This window comes from Heteronotia binoei, chromosome 17 (assembly GCF_032191835.1).
Source record: "Heteronotia binoei isolate CCM8104 ecotype False Entrance Well chromosome 17, APGP_CSIRO_Hbin_v1, whole genome shotgun sequence".
Classification (NCBI taxonomy): Eukaryota; Metazoa; Chordata; class Lepidosauria; order Squamata; family Gekkonidae; genus Heteronotia; species Heteronotia binoei.
In genome coordinates, this window is record NC_083239.1 from 32,224,166 (window position 1) to 32,243,758 (window position 19,593).

General features: G+C 47.4%; 1 protein-coding gene across 1 annotated transcript in view; it reads right to left on the minus strand.

The window, feature by feature from the left end:
* The window catches only part of LOC132585754 (IgGFc-binding protein-like), a 30,924-nt gene extending 12,519 nt beyond the window's left edge, over positions 1-18,405 (minus strand). Inside the window, exons 1-8 of the mRNA XM_060257639.1 lie at positions 18,351-18,405; positions 17,500-17,553; positions 10,732-12,347; positions 9,736-10,083; positions 8,145-9,192; positions 6,310-7,424; positions 4,574-5,147; positions 1,874-2,463 (exon numbers count right to left, since the gene is read on the minus strand). Coding sequence (XP_060113622.1) covers positions 1,874-2,463; positions 4,574-5,147; positions 6,310-7,424; positions 8,145-9,192; positions 9,736-10,083; positions 10,732-12,347; positions 17,500-17,553; positions 18,351-18,405 — 5,400 coding nt within the window. The remainder of the gene's footprint in view (positions 1-1,873; positions 2,464-4,573; positions 5,148-6,309; positions 7,425-8,144; positions 9,193-9,735; positions 10,084-10,731; positions 12,348-17,499; positions 17,554-18,350) is intronic.
* Positions 18,406-19,593: the final 1,188 nt, after the last annotated feature.

Sequence of the window (19,593 nt, forward strand, 5' to 3'; positions counted from 1 at the left end):
TTACAAAGGTCAGGTGATGGCAGTGGTTACCTGAGAGAGGTTTTTTCCAGGTGTTGGGAAAACCTCAGAAGGCAGAGTGGAGCAGAGCCTGCAAGTCTGAGCAGGCCAGTTCTGCCATACACCCCTTACTGAATGCAACCAGTGAAGACAAGTCCCACAGCCATTACCCATGTCTGGGCTGTTGCCAAACAGAGCATCCTGAGTGAGGGTGCAACCAGAAGGCTGTCTGAGGAATTGGGTCTGGGCAGGGCTTTTTTTGAGCAGGAATGCAGTTCTGGCTGGATTGGTATCAGGGGGTGTGGCTTAATATGCAAATGAGCTCCTGCTGGGCTTTTCCGACAAAAAGCCTTGTGTGAATCCATGGTGATGTCGGGGGGTGTGGCCTAATATGCAAATTAGTTCCTGCTGGGCTTTTCCTACAAAAAAGCCCTGTGTGAAACCATGGCGATGTCGGGGGTGTGGCCTAATATGCAAATAAATTCTGCTGGTCCCCCCCCCCCAAATAAAAGCCCCAGGCGTGAGAGCGAAGAAGCGACCAATGCAGGTTGACACAACACTGGAATGATACATTCTAAGCAGCTGACCCCAGAAATGAGTCTTGCTGCCACATGCTGCACTAACTCAAGCTTCCAAAGTGTCTTCAAAGGCAGCCATCACAAAGAGATGGTAGTTCAACATGGAGCTCACAGTAGCATGGGCAGAGTGGCTAGGTCAGCAGACTCAAGATACTGGGGCAGCCTATGAGCCAGATGTAATTGAAAGAAGGGTCTCCTAGCAATGGCGCTGACCTGCTTATCCATCAAGGCCTGCACCAAGGACACAGCTCTTAACTTGATCGAGCAGATCTTCCAGGCTGCTAACTTGATCTACCAGAGAAAGTTTAACTTCCTCTAAGGCTGACAAATCAATCCCATCTAAGCACTCTGCCTTCCCAAACAGTAACCAGGCTTCTTGAACTAAGGAAACACTGACCAGGACCAAGACCTTAAATTACGACAGTTAGAAAGTTTGGAGAGCAGGTCTCCCACTTACCATAGAGATTCATCAAAATCCTAGACTGCTGTATTAATGTCATGCTGATTACATGACATCACATCTGGTATCTGGTGGAAGTGATGTCATGCTGCTAATGCAGTGCCATTCCCCCCCATCCCTGTGCCTCTTTGCTGGTTCCCAGACATTGGCTGGCAACCCTAAAAGAGGAAAGAATGAGGGTTCCCCACTCTGGCTTAGGAAATTCCTGGAAATTGGCGGGGGGGGGGGGAGGCAGTATCTGGGAAGGGATCTGTATTTTTCCAAAACTCTGTATTATACCCTTGAATCTGCCCCCCCCCAAAGCTGCCATTTTCTCCAGGAGTAAAACACCTAGAGATGAATTATCTGGAGATCAGTTATAATTCTAGGAGAATTTGTAGCCCTAGCCAGAAAGAAGAAGAGATAGCTTACAATCTCTTTCCCTCCCTTTCCCACAACAGGCACTCTGTGAGGTAGGTGGGGTTGAGAGAACTCTCCCAGAAACTGCTCTTGAGAGGAACAGCTCTGTGAGAACTTGTGATTGACCTACAGTCACACCAGCAGCTGCATGTGGAGAAGTGGGGAATCAGATAAGAATTTGCACACTTACCCACTACACCAAACTGGCTCTTAACCATTACACCAAAGTTGTTAACTCCAAGCAAGGACAGAAGGCATTATGGTCAAGGCTGGCCTTGCCACTCAGCAAACTAGGCAATTGCCTAGGGCGCTGACCTTCTGGGGATGCCAATGGGCAACCCCTCCATATGACTCGGTGATATTATCAGTGCAGGGTGCCAGAACTTAGCCTTGCCTAGGGCACCTTGTCTAGAGCTGGCCATGGCTATGGTGCACTCACCAAGACTCTGCTGCGTTGGACTACAATAGTCATCCCATAGATAGTGACTTCGATGACCTTGTTGGCCATGGGATCGCTGGGGCCCTCCAGCTCATGTTGCACAAGGACTTGGAAGTGAGTGAGGTTTGTCCTCCTGTGGCACAGTTCGGACAGGCGATAAACACAGGTGCCGTAGAAGTCATAGTGCAACCCGTCAAAGGTGACATAATGCAGCTGGCCCAGGATTGAGCAGGTGCTGTAGTTCATGGGGTAGCAGCTCCGGATGCCGTTGTCCACACGGCATGCTGAACTCTCCCGACACTGGGATCCCTGACAGATCACTCTCCTGTCTTGAGGTCTACACAAGCAAAGTCTGTGACAAAGTGGGTCATCCCAGAATTGCTCATTGGGGGCGTAGAGGTGACCCTGATGGATGCAGCCACATCGGTCTTTAGGGATGCACCTGCCACCATCCAGCACATAGCCTGGGTTGCACTCGCAAGTCTCCAGGCAAGGTAGGTGGCATTTCTTTGGAGCATCGAAGTTGTTGCAGGTGGCAAGACATGCTGAACCGCAGGTCTTGTACTGGCTGTTCTCCGGACACAAGAGGGCTGTGGAAGGAAAGGAAGAGGACGGTCAACAGCCACACAGGAGTTCGCGTTTGCTTCAGCCCAAAGCTTTCTGCACCCAGAAGGTCTAAGGCAAAATGCAGCAACTCTTGCACCAGGAACCTGTCCTAAAGTTTAGCCCACAACTGAATGAGGTACAAGGCATGCTGTTCTGAGCAGAGTGTTGGAATTCTGAGTATTTATATTGCATGTCTAGCCAATGTCTAAAGTTCAGTCATTATGGGGTTAAATATGTTTACTAGTTTGTATTGTTTAGCTAAGGGGTCCCCAACCCCTGGGCCGTGGACCGATACTGGTCCATGGCCTGTTAGCAACCGGTCGGTGAATTGTATAATTATTTCATTATATATTACAATGTAATAACAACAACAACAACAACAACAATAATAATAATAATATCCTGCCCTCCACCCTGAATCTCAGAGTGTCTCATAATCCCCTTTACCTTCCTCCCCCACAACAGACACACTGTGTGGTAGGTGGGGCTGAGAGAGCTCTCACAGAAGCTGCCCTTTCAAGGACAACGTTGCGAGAGCTATGCCTGACCCAAGGCCATTCCAGCAGCTGCAAGTGGAGGAGTGGGGAATCAAACCTGGTTCTTCCAGATAAGAGTCCACACACTTAACCACTACACCAAACTAATAAACATTAAGTGCACAGTTGTATTATCCCAAAACCATCATGCCCCACTCCCTCGGTCCGTGGGGAAAATTGTCTTTCACAAAACCAATCCCTGGTGCCAAAGAGTTGGGGACCGCTGGTTTAGCGAACTCAGGAAGGGATATCTGGCTCACTGCCAATGAGATGAGAGCTGATGGAATGTTAAACGGGGTTGAAAACAACAGTTAAAGAAGAGCAGTTGGCAGTTTTGGATCTGGGGAGAGCTGACTGAGCACCAAGCTTGCTAGTGACAGAGTAAGGATATAGTCTATATTAGTGTTATTATTTTCATCTCAGTGTCCCTATCCCTTTAGAAATAAAAATATATCTTTCAATACTAAAGATCTCTCAATTTCTTTTGTGATCCAGCAGTCCATTGAACTGTCTGGGAAAGTTTAAACAATTTTCCTCACAAAATTTTCCCAACACAGAGCACCTCAGAATCCAACTGTCCTTACCATGAACAGGCTTTTTTTTTGTATCAGGAACTTTTTTGCATATTAGGCCACACCCCTCTGATGCAGCCAATCCTCCTGAAGCTTACAGCAGGCCCTGTACTAAGAGCCCTATAAGCTCTTAGAGGATTGGCTGCATCAGCGGTGTGTGACCTAATATGCAAAGGCATTCTTGCTACCAAAAACAGCCCTGCTTATGAGCACTTCTATACTACAATTTTAAAACACATTCAATCTGGTTTTGCTTCATTTAAAGCATCCTGGGAATTGCCGTTTGATGAGGGTACCTTGGTAGAGGTTGGTAGGTCTTTACCTTTTCCATGGTTTCTTGAAACAAAGCAATGCTGATCGATTGGCTTTGGAAAAAGGAAAGGTTCCCTGTGCAAGCATCAGTTGTTTCTGACTCTGGGGTGACGTTGGTTTCACAACGTTTTTACGGGGTCGTTTGCCATTGCCTTCCCGAGTCATTTACACTTTCCCCGCAGCAAGCTGGGTACTCATTTTACCAAGGATGGAAGGCTGAGTCAACCTTGAGCCGGCTACCTGAAGCAGTTTCTTCTGGGATCAAACTCAGGTTGTGAGCAGAGCTTAGGACTGCAGTACTGCAGCTTTAACACTCTGCGCCACGGGGCTCTTTGACACTGGTCTAAATGTGTAGCCCTCAAAACCCTGTGGGGTCACCATGAGTCAGCTGTCACTTTACATATGACTATCTGTTATTTTCTTTTGATATGTCAGAGTATATGTAAAGTACCCCAGGGCTTTTTTTTGGTAGCAGGAACTCCTTTGCATATTAGGCCACACCCCTCTGATGTAGTCAATCCTCCAAGAGCTTACAGGGCTCAATACAGAGCCTACTGCAAGGTCTTAGAGGATTGGCTACATCAGGGGTGCGTGGTCTAATACGCAAGGAGTTCTTGCTACAAGAAAAGCCCTGATTAGCTCCACCTCTCCCACCATACATCTGTTCTACTTACGGCAGCCAGCCTCTTTCCTCCAGTTCAGTATTGCTGCCCCTTCTCTTTGGCAGGCGTCAGCATAAGTCTTCAACGCTCGGCATAAGATCTGCTTGTAGCCATCAAAAGCACAGAGGTCACTCACACAGTTGTCCACGTAAGGTTTGTATCTGAGCAAGCGATGGCAGGGATGGAAAGGACCATCCTTGTGTTTGGCCATTAGTCCGCAAAAGGCCTCGCCGCTGTACTTGGAGAAGAGCGCTGGGGCGCAGCGCTCGCATTTGCCCTGGCAGCCATGACTGCAGGTTCTATTTCCATCCTCTACCTTCCAGCTCTTGCCAAACTCCACTGAATTAGTGGCCAAGCCACCAGAAGATGTCACAAAGTCATCGTTTGGATCTCCGTTGTAGTTGCCACACAGGCCGCACACGTGGCCTTGGAATACTGCGGTAGCCTTTACCACGAGGTAATAATTCCAGTCATAGTAAAGGTTCAGGCCAAAGTCTGTCTCGATGACCAGCTGGCTTCCCCGGTGGTAAAGAGAAAGTTTCCCATCATGCAAACTCATGGGCAGACGTGAGCGTACTTGGTTGACCTGGAAATGGCAGAGACAGAATTATACTCATCATTTTTCAGGGTTGAGGTTGCAGATTGCCAATATTTATAACAATACTCCAAAACTATCAAGTGGTTTTAAACTTCTAAAGTCTTCAAGACAAAAAGTTGGATCCAGTTAGCTTTTTTTGCTTAATCTCGTGCACTTATCCTCAGTACACTACAGCTTCATGTCCCTTCTAATGTTGTTCATGTAGAAGAGAAGAAGAAGATGAAAGACCTCTGTCTGAAATCCTGGAGAACTCCTGCCATTTTGAGTAGCCAGTACTGGCCTTGATGGACCAATGGTTTAATTCAGTATATTAGACAACTTTATGTATGTTCTTGTGATTTTGTAGTTAGCTTCCAGATGACAGGAGACCAACATCTATCTTTTAAAGATTGACCCAGCTAGACTTCACTGACTTGAAAACACTGATCCACACAAAAGCTGCATCTCATATGCTCTTGGTTGCCTTACCCTCACCCCATCTAGAAAGTTCTATAGTATTGATATGGGACACTGAAATGCTTTTGTGGGAAGGTAACCCGAGATGATTAACTACAAATCAGGAGAGCCATGGAGTTTGTACCTGAGGAACAACAAGAATCAACAGAGGGTCAATTTCAGAAAAGCAGGTTTTGAGGAATGAAGTCGAGGAGGCCCAATGACAGAATAAAAATAAAAGGGAGGAGTTCAACAAGAATTACAACAGAAGTTGGAAAAATAGATTTGAACAGTATAGTTCCACCAACAAAACTTTCAGAATAGAGCCATACATAAAAAATTGACATGGGAAGAAAGGTGGTCTATTAATCATAAACATGATGTAGAGGATAGGTTTTCTGTGCATATTCTTGCTGAAAATTGCATAAGAGTAAGCAGGGCCTTTGTTGTAGCAGGAACTCATTTGCATATTAGGCCACACCCCACTGAGGTAGCCAATTCTCCAAAAGCTTACAGGGTTCTTCGTATATGGCCTACTGTAAGCTCTTGGAGGATTGGTTACATCAGGGGTGTGTGGCCTAATATGCAAAGGAGTTCCTGCTACTAAAAAAGCCCTGAGTGTATGCCTTGCATACTTTTTTGTTCCCACAGGGAATGCGATCAGCAGGAAGGTGCCAGCTACATTGAAGAACACTGCTAGAAGATGGAATCTTACTCTGACTAGTCCGTATTCATACTTGACCATGGTGATGTTGAGGCTGTAGACGGTGAGGGTGACCTGGCTGACAAAAGAGAACAGGGTGCCACTGCTCTTCAGGCTCTTGGTGAAAACATGGAAGGAGGGTAGCTTGGAACTGGGCTTGCATGTCTTGACCACAGTGTAGGCACAGGTACCTTGGAAATCATAGTTGCGTCCATCAAAAGTGTGGTAGTGCGGCTGGCCAGAAACCCAGCAAGCAGACTGGGTGGGGAAAACAGGAACACACTTGGGTAAACCATCCTTGACTTCGCAAGTCATGCCTGCCCTGCAGTGCATTGTGTGGCACGTTTGTGCAGCTTCCACACATCTGGGCCAGCCATTGATGACATGACATACAGTTCCCTGTTTGCAGTGAGTGCTTCTGCAGGAAGCGGAGACGTGGACACATTGGGGTCTGCCATCCACCAAGTTACAGACAGTCTCCTCTTTACACTGGAGGTTGGCGCAGGATTGTGGGATGGGGACGCATCTGGGGATCCCACCAACAACGTAACATGCTGTCCCTGCTTTGCAGGGATGATTGGCACAGAATTTTGGGATGGGAACACATTTGGGAAACCCATCAACAACCTGACATTCAGTCCCCGCAGTGCAGTGATGATTGGCACAGGATTGGGGGATGGAGATGCATTTGGGGAATCCATCGACAACTTGACATTTGGTCCCCTCGGTGCAGTGATGATTGGCACAGGACTGGGGGATGGGGACGCATTTCGGGAACCCATCAACAACCTGACATTTGGTCCCTGCATTGCAGTGATGATTGGTACAGGACTGGGAAATGGAAAAACATTTGGGCAACCCATCAACAACCTGACATTTGGTCCCCCCGGTGCAGTGATGATTGGCACAGGACTGTGTGATGGGGATACATTTGGGGAACCCATCAACGATCTGACATTTGGTCCCCTCAGTGCAGTGATGATGGGCACAGGATGGTGGGATGGGGATGCATTTTGGTAATCCATTGACAACACTACATGAGCTTCCCACAGTGCAGTGAAGGTTCACACAGGATTGTGGGCTGGGGAAACATTTTGGTAGCCCATCAACAACCTGACATTCAGTCCCTGCAGTGCAGTGATGATTTGCACAGGAGTGTGAGGTGGGAACACATTTGGGGAACCCATCAACAACCTGACATTCAGTCCCTGCAGTGCAGTGATGATTTGCACAGGAGTGTGAGGTGGGAACACATTTGGGGAACCCATCAACAACCTGACATGCAGTTCCCGCAGTGCAGTGATGATTGGCACAGGAGTGTGAGCTGGGAACACATTTGGGGAACCCATCAACAACCTGACATTCAGTTCCCGCAGTGCAGTGATGATTGGCACAGGAGTGTGAGGTGGGAACACATTTGGGGAACCCATCAACAACCTGACATGCAGTTCCCGCAGTGCAGTGATGATTGGCACAGGAGTGTGAGGTGGGAACACATTTGGGGAACCCATCAACAACCTGACATTCAGTTCCCGCAGTGCAGTGATGATTGGCACAGGAGTGTGAGGTGGGAACACATTTGGGGAACCCATCAACAACCTGACATGCAGTTCCCGCAGTGCAGTGATGATTGGCACAGGAGTGTGAGGTGGGAACACATTTGGGGAACCCATCAACAACCTGACATTCAGTTCCCGCAGTGCAGTGATGATTGGCACAGGAGTGTGAGGTGGGAACACATTTGGGGAACCCATCAACAACCTGACATGCAGTTCCCGCAGTGCAGTGATGATTGGCACAGGAGTGTGAGGTGGGAACACATTTGGGGAACCCATCAACAACCTGACATGCAGTTCCCGCAGTGCAGTGATGATTGGCACAGGAGTGTGAGGTGGGAACACATTTGGGGAACCCATCAACAACCTGACATGCAGTTCCCGCAGTGCAGTGATGATTGGCACAGGAGTGTGAGGTGGGAACACATTTGGGGAACCCATCAACAACCTGACATGCAGTTCCCGCAGTGCAGTGATGATTGGCACAGGAGTATGAGGTGGGAACACATTTGGGGAACCCATCAACAACCTGACATGCAGTTCCCGCAGTGCAGTGATGATTGGCACAGGAGTGTGAGGTGGGAACACATTTGGGGAACCCATCAACAACCTGACATGCAGTTCCCGCAGTGCAATGATGATTGGCACAGGAGTGTGAGGTGGGAACACATTTGGGGAACCCATCAACAACCTGACATGCAGTTCCTGCAGTGCAATGATGATTGGCACAGGAGTGTGAGGTGGGAACACATTTGGGGAACCCATCAACAACCTGACATGCAGTTCCCGCAGTGCAATGATGATTGGCACAGGAGTGTGAGGTGGGAACACATTTGGGGAACCCATCAACAACCTGACATGCAGTTCCCGCAGTGCAGTGATGATTTGCACAGGAGTGTGAGGTGGGAACACATTCGGGGAACCCATCAACAACCTGACATGCAGTTCCCGCAGTGCAGTGATGATTGGCACAGGAGTATGAGGTGGGAACACATTTGGGGAACCCATCAACAAGTTGACATGCAGTTCCCGCAGTGCAGTGATGATTGGCACAGGAGTGTGAGGTGGGAACACATTTGGGGAACCCATCAACAAGTTGACATGCAGTTCCCGCAGTGCAGTGATGATTGGCACAGGAGTGTGAGGTGGGAACACATTTGGGGAACCCATCAACAACCTGACATGCAGTTCCCGCAGTGCAGTGATGATTTGCACAGGAGTGTGAGGTGGGAACACATTTGGGGAACCCATCAACAACCTGACATGCAGTTCCCGCAGTGCAGTGATGATTGGCACAGGAGTATGAGGTGGGAACACATTTGGGGAACCCATCAACAACCTGACATGCAGTTCCCGCAGTGCAGTGATGATTGGCACAGGAGTGTGAGGTGGGAACACATTTGGGGAACCCATCAACAACCTGACATGCAGTTCCCGCAGTGCAGTGATGATTGGCACAGGAGTGTGAGGTGGGAACACATTTGGGGAACCCATCAACAACCTGACATGCAGTTCCCGCAGTGCAGTGATGATTGGCACAGGAGTATGAGGTGGGAACACATTTTGGGAACCCATCAACAAGTTGACATGCAGTTCCCGCAGTGCAGTGATGATTGGCACAGGAGTGTGAGGTGGGAACACATTTGGGGAACCCATCAACAAGTTGACATGCAGTTCCCGCAGTGCAGTGATGATTGGCACAGGAGTGTGAGGTGGGAACACATTTGGGGAACCCATCAACAATCTGACATGCAGTTCCTGCAGTGCAGTGATGATTGGCACAGGAGTGTGAGGTGGGAACACATTTGGGGAACCCATCAACAAGTTGACATGCAGTTCCCGCAGTGCAGTGATGATTGGCACAGGAGTGTGAGGTGGGAACACATTTGGGGAACCCATCAACAATCTGACATGCAGTTCCTGCAGTGCAGTGATGATTGGCACAGGAGTGTGAGGTGGGAACACATTTGGGGAACCCATCAACAACCTGACATTCAGTTCCCACAGTGCAGTGATGATTGGCACAGGAGTGTGAGGTGGGAACACATTTGGGGAACCCATCAACAACCTGACATGCAGTTCCTGCAGTGCAATGATGATTGGCACAGGAGTGTGAGGTGGGAACACATTTGGGGAACCCATCAACAACCTGACATGCAGTTCCCGCAGTGCAATGATGATTGGCACAGGAGTGTGAGGTGGGAACACATTTGGGGAACCCATCAACAACCTGACATGCAGTTCCCGCAGTGCAATGATGATTGGCACAGGAGTGTGAGGTGGGAACACATTTGGGGAACCCATCAACAACCTGACATGCATTTCCCGCAGTGCAATGATGATTGGCACAGGAGTGTGAGGTGGGAACACATTTGGGGAACCCATCAACAACCTGACATGCATTTCCCGCAGTGCAATGATGATTGGCACAGGAGTGTGAGGTGGGAACACATTTGGGGAACCCATCAACAACCTGACATGCAGTTCCCGCAGTGCAATGATGATTGGCACAGGAGTGTGAGGTGGGAACACATTTGGGGAACCCATCAACAACCTGACATGCAGTTCCCGCAGTGCAATGATGATTTGCACAGGAGTGTGAGGAGGGAACACATTTGGGGAACCCATCAACAACCTGACATGCAGTTCCCGCAGTGCAGTGATGATTGGCACAGGAGTGTGAGGTGGGAACACATTTGGGGAACCCATCAACAACCTGACATGCATTTCCCGCAGTGCAGTGATGATTTGCACAGGAGTGTGAGGAGGGAACACATTTGGGGAACCCATCAACAACCTGACATTCAGTTCCCGCAGTGCAGTGATGATTGGCACAGGAGTGTGAGATGGGAACACATTTGGGGAACCCATCAACAACCTGACATTCAGTCCCTGCAGTGCAGTGATGATTTGCACAGGAGTGTGAGATGGGAATGCATTTGGGGAACCCATCAGTTGCATCACAAACGGTCCCCTCAGTGCAGTGGTAGTTGGCACAGGATTGTGGCATGGGAACACATTTGGGGTACCCATCGAGAACGTGACATAGAGTCCCCTCTTTGCACTGGTACTGATGACAGGATGTTAGGATGGGAACACACTTTGGCCAGCTGTCAATCATCTCACAAATCGTCCCCACTTTGCATTGGTATTTGTCACAAGATGGGATGGGAACACATTTGGGCCAATTATCAACCATTTCACACACAGTGCCCGCTTTGCATCGGTATTTGCCACAGGATGGTGGGGTGGGAACACACTTGGGCCAATTATCAACCATTTGGCAAAATGTCTCTTCTTTGCATCTCACGTTGTCACAAGAAGTAGGGATGGGAACACATTTGGGCCAGTTGTCAACAACTCTGCAAATAGTCCCTCCTTTGCAGCGGTATTTGTCACAAGATGGTGGGATAGGGACACATCTGGGCCAGCCGTCAGTGATTGTGCAAACAGTTTCTGGTTTGCATTGGACTCTGTCACAGGAAGGCAGCATGGGGACGCATTTGGGGAACCCCTCAACCAGATGACATATGGTTCCTGCTTTGCAGATGACTTTGTCACAAGACTGTGGTGTAGGAACACATATTGCTCTTCCTTCAACCATTTCACATGTGGTCTCCGACTTGCACTGATTTTCACCACAGGATAGTGCGGGGGTGGCCGGCACACAGTTTGGCCAGCTGTCAATCATCTCACAAGTGCTTCCTGCATTGCATTCAACCCTACTGCAAGAAGGCAGGATAGAGACGCAAGTGGGTACGGTATGAACCAACTCGCACATCATTCCCAGTTTGCAGTGAATTTGGTCACAAGATGTTGGGATGGGTAGACATCTAGGCGAGTCATGTTCCATCTCGCATACCTCCCCAACTGCACATTTTATATCATGACAAGATGAAGGCCGTAGGACACACTTTGGATGCCCACCGACTGTCTCACACGTGGTTCCTTTTTCACACAGAAGGACGTTGCAGGATGCTGGTGCTGGGACGCACTGTGGCTGTCCTTGAACCATCTCGCAAACAGTTCCATCGCTGCACAAGACTTTGTCACAGGAAGGCTGGATGGGCACACACATAGGCCACCCATTAACAATGTTGCACATGGTTCCTGGGTGGCACCTGAAGTGTTGGCAGGACAACGGCACCGGGATACATTGAGGGACGTTATTGGTTATGACACATACAGTGTTTTCTTTGCAGTGAATGTTGGCACATGACAGTGGTGCTGTTACGCATCTGGGAACTCCATCCAGCAGTTCACAGATCATCCCGTCTTGGCATGTGATGTGATGACAAGGCTGAGCATAAGGGATGCAGTTGGGGACACCGTGGGTTATCTCACACACAGTCCCTTCTGGGCATTGGGTGGTGTGACAAGCGTGAGATTCCGCGATGCAATGTGGCCGCTCCTGTCTAATGATGCAGATGGTTCCCTGTTCACAATTCATTCCACTGCAGAGGCTGGACTGAGGGCTCAGTGGGGGCAGAGCAGCTGGAAAACAGAAACATGTCTGGGATAAATGGAAGACAGTCCAATACCGAAATACCACCAAAAAAACCACATGGGGGTTGAAGGCAGGGCCGTCTCTAGACTATCTGGCACCATAGGCAAATCTAACTTCTGCCCCCCCCCCACTGATAACATCACAGAGTCACATGGGGGGCACCCAATTTGGTACCCCCAGAAGGCCAGCACCCTAGGCAATCACCTAGTTTACCTAATGGCAGGGCTGGCCCTGGTTGAAGGCTGTGAGAGATTTCTCTGTTCCACAGAGATCTGTACCTTTGTAACTGGCAGCCTGCAGATTCTAATCAATGCATAATTGAATTTTAACCATACATAGGCACCAGGGCATCCATCAACACCTTTCCTGGTACCCATCAACTGTTTCTAGAAAGCAGGCTGGGTCTCTTGACCAGCAGACCTTCTGACAGGCCAATGGAGATCTGATTGGCTATGCAGATTTAAATAATGTTAGTTTGATGGCAGCCACCACCACAATGTTGGTTTTATTCCACCTTTTTCAGTGCAGCCCTCTTTTCCCCTTGCACTTGGGCTTCTTCTCTGTGTCTGGCTCTGCCTCCCACGCAGACATTTTGTGGCTGTGCTCACCTCCCTGTGTCAGAATTCTAAAGGTGCCCATATAATCAAAATGGCTGGAGGTCCCTAGAGATGTTATTGAGAATGCTCAGGGTTTTTTTGTAGCAGGAATTCCTTTGCATATTAGGCCATGCCTTCTAATGTACCCAATCGTCCAAGAGCTTACCGGGCTCTTAGTACAGGGTCTTCTGCAAAGGCAATCAGCAAATCAGAAATCTTATATTGAATCCTGGACTCTGCACGTGAAAATGAGCGCTACATTCTCATGTTGCTCCTTGGTGCAGTTTGGTGCAGTGGTTAAGTACGTGGACTCTTATATGGGAGAACCAGGTTTGATTCCCCACTCCTCCACTTGCAGCTGCTGGAATGGCTGTAGGTCAGCTGTAGCTCTTGCAGGAGTTGTCCTTGAAAGGGCAGCGTCTGTATGAGCTCTCTCAGCCCCACCTACATCACAAGGTGTCTGTTGTGGAGTGGGGGAGGTAAAGGAGATTGTGACCCCTCTGAGATTCAGAGTATAAGGCAGGATATAAATCCAATATCATAATCATCTTCTTTGTTGTTGGTGGAAAGCCAATACCTCTTGTCCCTGGTCATTTGACATACCTCCTTTGCTTTTAAATATCCATATTCGGGTAGGTCATACATGCATGCATGCTTTCTGATATGCATAGGTCCAGATCATATGGTGAAGCCCAAAGTTTTCTCTGGAAAATGGATTATGTGATCAGGATATAAGCACACTGGCTTTTGCATGCATGTATCTAATTCAAATGATATATTCCCATGTGGATATTTGAAGGAAAGGCAGGATACATCCTTGCTTCCCAACATGCTTACAGAAACAACCAGAGTGAGAATGTAACCTCCCATGTGACCGAGGAGGACCAATGAAGATAACTTCTGCAAAAGCCTGAACAGTGCTCCAATTTTTCTTGTGCTTTATTTCTCGGGAATAAAATATTGGTTTCGTTTTTTCTTTTATGATAAATCACCATCAACAGTGGCCCACAAACGATATTATTTATTAATTAAGTAAATCTCATCAATTATCTGGTTTGTCCTCATAACTTAAGGCAGTCTCACAAATCAATCAAAACACCACAATTAAAGAGGCACAAGACCAAACCCCAGATTAACCCCTCTCTCTTTTAGATGTGCAAGTCATTTTGTTGTTTGCTCAAAAATACACATTTGGGTCCAATATTCAAAACAGGGATGGTGCTAGATATATGTTTCAACGTATATCTGGATGTACATTTGGGGAAACTATGCTATGTCCTTAGCTGCACAAAAACTCATGTGCAGGGCTTTTTTGGTAGCAGGAACCTATTTGCATATTAGGCCACACGCCCCTGATGTAGCCAATCCTCCGAGAGCTACAGGGCTCTTATTACAGGGCCTACTGTAAGCTCTTGGAGGATTAGCTACACCAGGGGCGTGTGGCCTAATATGCAAATAGGTTCCTGCTATTAAAAAAACCCCTGATCATGTGTCTGAACACCTGAAGCTGCCTTATCTGGAGTCAGATCACTGTGCTCTCAAAGTAAATACTGCCTACTCTAACTGGCAACTGCTCTCCAGGATCTCAGACAAATACCAATACTAGTTATCTGTTCCAACATATATCTGGATGTACGTTTGGGGAAACTAAGCTATGTCCTTAGCTGCACAAAATGCGCAGGGCTTTTTTTGTAGCTGGAACTCATTTGCATTTTAGGCCATACACCCCTCATGTAGCCTCCAAGAGCTCACAAGGCTTTTATTACAGGGCCTACTGTAAGCTCTTAGATCAACCCCCCCCCCCCCCCAAAAAAAAACTGGCCGGATCCAGACCAGTGTTTGCCAAGTTTGCCAGATAATAACTAGGCCTGCAAAGCAAAAGCAGTAGAGCAAAGTTTAAAAAAACCAATGCAAGTGTTAAAATGAACGGTGTTGTATGCAGCCTCTCAAAAAGACCCTTGAAAGGTCCTATTGATGCATGGGCTTCAGTTGTCAGATTTATCAGCAGGCAAGATTTGAAGATTTGGTCTCTAATTCAACTGTGCATACACAGTGCAGCCAGGCTTATGTCCTCACAGTTGAAAACAGGGGAACATTTGTGCTTAGCAAACACTGGTCTGGATCCAGCCAGCTTTTTCTTTTTGGCTCTGTTTAATCCAATTTTCCTTCTTACCGCCACCTCTGTTGCACAAGGCTTTTGTCCATAAAGATCCAATGATGCCCAGCAGTTTTTTTAGTGGTTTCCCCTTTTCTTCACCAAGGGAATACTTGGTTGGATCCAACACATCATCTCATCTAGCATAACCCGCCTCTCCCCAATAATATTTTACAATATCTTAGTCTTCTTTCTTCCACACAATCAGGGCTTTTTTTTTTGTAGCAGGAACTGCTTTGCATATTAGGCCACACACCCCTGATGTAGCCAATCCTCCAGAAGCTTACAGTACAGGGTTCACTGTAAACTTTTGGAGGATTGGCTACATCAGGAGGATGTGGCCTAATATGCAAAGGAGTTCCTGCTGCAAAAAAAGCCCTGCGAAAGCTTTACAGACACACTCCAGTGAGCGTATGGCAATGTTACATGTAACATTTCTGTTAGCACTGCAAATGATTGTTTCCTAAAATTACTTGGGTTTAGGATGGTACCTGTAATAAATTTTCTTTTGTAGCATTGTCAGCATCATTTGCTGAACTATCATTTTATATAAATATCCATGGCATAAGCTGCCCTTGTATAACTTTTGCAATGCTGTTGTTTCTGAAGGAGGCTATCAAGGTAATTTACGAGAAATGGAAGCTAAGAGAAGCAGAAGAGGAGGGAGTGGAAAGAAGGGAAAGGTTTATTCTGTTTTCTCAGCCTTGCTTTTGGTCGCCCTCCCCAATTCTATCACAGTGAAAACAAAGAACAAAGACTCCCTTACTGAGGCTAGATCCAGGTAGGGCTTTTTTTTTGTAGCAGGAACTCCTTTGCATATTAGGCCACACACCCCTGATGTAGCCAATCCCCCAAGAGCTTACAGTGGGCTCTGTAAGAAGAGCCCTGTAAGCTCTTGGAGGATTGGCTACATCAGGGGGATGTAGCCTAATATGCAAAGGAGTTCCTGCTACAGAAAAAGCCCTGTGGACAACCGTGTCAGTCTGAAGCAGTAGAACAAACTTTGAGAGTCCAATGGCACCTTTAAGGCCAACAAAAAACTGCACTGAAAGCACACAAAAGCTCATACCTTGAATAAACATTTTTTGATCTTAAAGGTGCCATTGGACTCAAAATTTGTTTCCCTTACTGAGGGTTACTGGCTTGGGCAATTCCTAGAGATTTATAGGCAGCGCCTGGGGAAATCAGCCTTTGGGGAAGCAGAATTTAGAAAGGATAGAAGCAGAACTTAGCCAGGATGTGATGTGGTACTAGGGTTGCCAAGTCCCCCGCTTCCTCTGGCAGGGGACTTTTTCCGCACGTGATACGATGACATCACCCACAAGTGACGTCACTGCACTGATGACGTGCGCCAGCCGCTCTAGGCAGTTCTGGGAAAACTCTATGGTTTTCCCAGACACTCTGCAATTTGGGAGGGAAAAACTCTATGGTACCTATCATAGAGTTTTCCCTCCCAAATTGCTAGAGCATCTGGGAAATCCATAGAGTTTCCCTGAAAATTCCTAGAGCAGTCAGTGTATGATGTTGCCGGCGCAATGACATCACCCACAAGTGACATCATCACGTTGGCGATGTTGGGGGACATTCCCCCCACCAGTCCAATGTGGGCCGGCGGGTTGGGAACTTTCAGGGCAGGAGAACCCTCACCAGGCCCGGGGGCTTGGCAGCTCTATGTGATACAGTCCATCCTCTGAAGTTACCATTTCCTCTGGGGGACTGATATATTTATCTGGAGATCAGATGTATTCTAGAAGAACTCCAGGCCCCACCTGGAGTACAATAACCTTATCATCTTCAACTGTCCCACCCCTATCTGAAGATAGTACAGTAAGCACACATGAAATCTTGCCAGATCATTTCCTCCTGAGACAGTCTGGTGGCCATTTTGGTTGCTCTCATAACAGGCAACTAGAAATGGTGCCTGAACTCTCATGAGAAAAAGGGATCTTGCAAGAGTTCAGGAACTGCTCTGAATGGCTTACCATGCTATTTTCAAAGAGATCTGGAGGAGAGAGGTGGTGGGGATGGTTGTCTCCTCTGGGCCCTAGGCAATGTTCCCTCTAAGCTGCAGAGTCTTGTGAGTAAAAATTCTACTTTGTGAGCTACTGGTATTAAAGTGAGCTGCTGGCATTAAAGTTGTGAGCTACTGCATAAATTATTGTGCCCTGGGGTCATCCTTCCTGAGCTAAGACAAACGTGTGAGCTGGAGGCTAAAAATCTGTGAGCTAGCTCACGCTAACTCAGCTTAGAGGGAACAGTGGTCCCAGGGATGGTGATGGGGGGCTAGTAGTGGGAGGTCAACTCTGAGATCTGCTGCCTGGAGCTACTGCCTCAGATCGCCTCATCCTAGAACCAAATTCAATCAGCACTTAAGGTGACTGTACTTACCACATGGAAGAGTGAACCAGGCCCACAGAAGTAACATTTTGACAGTTTTCCTGTCTAGAAAGAAGGGAAAAAAGAGCCATGAAAATGTATCAGAATATTGGCGTGAACTGCACATATTACTACGTTGATGTTCCCACCGGTTGGTTCCTCCGTGTGAGGGAGAATCCCTGACCACAGTTTAGCATTTGAACATCACAAAACTTGCTCCATGAAAATGGCAAGGAAATATAGGTATTAAAAGAAAAAAATCAAAACAGAATAATGTATGGAGCTGTCACAGGCTGTGAACAGATGACCATTTCTGTGGAGCAGGGGTCTTTGACCTTTTTGAACCTGTGAGTGCCTTTGGAATTCTGGCACAGAGCGGTGGGTGCAACAACAAAATGGCAGTTGCAGGAGGCCGCACATAGGAAGCCCAAGTGAAAAAGAAGAAGAGGAGGAGGAGCAGGAGAAGACTGTATTTTATACCCTGACCTTCACTCAGAGTGGCTTACAATTGCCTTCCCTTCTTCTTCCCACAACAGACACCCTGTGAGGTAGGTGAAACTGAGAGCTCTGAGAGAGCTGTGTGACCGACCCAAGGTCACCCAGATGTGAAGGGGTGGGGAATCAAACCTGGTTCTCCCAGATTAGAGTCCACGCTCAACCACTACACCAAACTGACTCTGCAATGGAGAAGAGGGATAGTTGGAAAATATATTTGCCTTGAGTAATTCTCATGCTACATTCAATGCATGTACAGCTCAACATGTGGTTTAAACCCCACATTTATCAAGTTTCTGGTTCCCATGTTTATTCAGTTCTGAAACTGGAGACCAGAGTAAAGTAAATGCAATTTGGCTGTTTCTTACAGATGTATGCATGTACATGAGCAATGTACGGGTGTTCACTATAACTTGTGCACATGACAGTGCTCATTCACTTTACAAATGATACCAGAAACCAATATCTTGGTAAATCTGGGGTTTAAATAACACATTCAGGCATAAATGTGTCGAAGGCAACATAAGAATTACAACACATGTATAAAGAGAAAGCAAGCGTACACTCTACACGGACTGTCAGTGTTCATTGTAACTTTTAAACAGGGCTTCTTCCTAACTCCTAACATAAATTAATATCTCCTGGACTTATAGAAATAAATGGAGTGGTGAAATAGACAGGACCAAACTGTAAGATGTAACTTGCTAGCTGTTTCATGATTACCTTCTTCACCCCAAAAAGAAAGCTTTCTTTCTTTTGAGAGTGCAGAGGAAGTGCACACTGTTCAAATAAAATAAGATTCACAATGATGTTATGATAATACGGTAGATAATAATGTAACAATAATATGATTTTGGAGGCATCAGTTCTGCAAGATACATTTCTTTGCAAAGCGTTCTCCTGCAATTCTCCTGCAAGTGATTGTGCATGCAATCCTTTATCCTAAAACCAGATTAGCTTCAGAAAACCTTTAAAAATTCTTCCTGGCACTAGGGCGAACATAAGAACATAAAGAAGCCATCTTGGATCAGGCCAGTGGCACATCCAGCCCAACAGTCTGTGTCACACAGTGACAACCCCCCCCCCCCAGGTGCCATCAGAATGTCCACCAGTGGGGCCAGGACACTAGAAGCCCCCCTCCCCAAGCACCCAGAATACAGAGCATCACTTGCCCCAGACAGAGAGTTCCATCTATACCTTGTGGCTAATAGCCACTTATGGACCTCTGCTCCAGATGTTGATCCAATCCCCTCTTGTAGCTGTCTATGCTTATAGTTGCCACCACCTCCTGTGACAGTGAATTCCATGTGTTAATTACTTCCTTTTATCCTTTCTAACCCGACTGCTTGGTATGTATCTATTTATGCTTTGGGTACTATACCGTAGGTTCCTGGGGTGGCCCTGGATACCCATTACAGCAGTGCCAATGGCACCAATGGTGGTGGAAAGTGCTGTCAAGTCACAGCTGGCTTATGGCAATCCCATAAGGTTTTTAAGACAGATGTTCAGAGAGGTGCCTTGTCATTGCCTTCCTCTGCATCACAATCCTGGGACTTCCTTGGAGGTCTCCCACCCAGATTCTAGCCGGGGCCAACCCTGCTTAGATTCCAA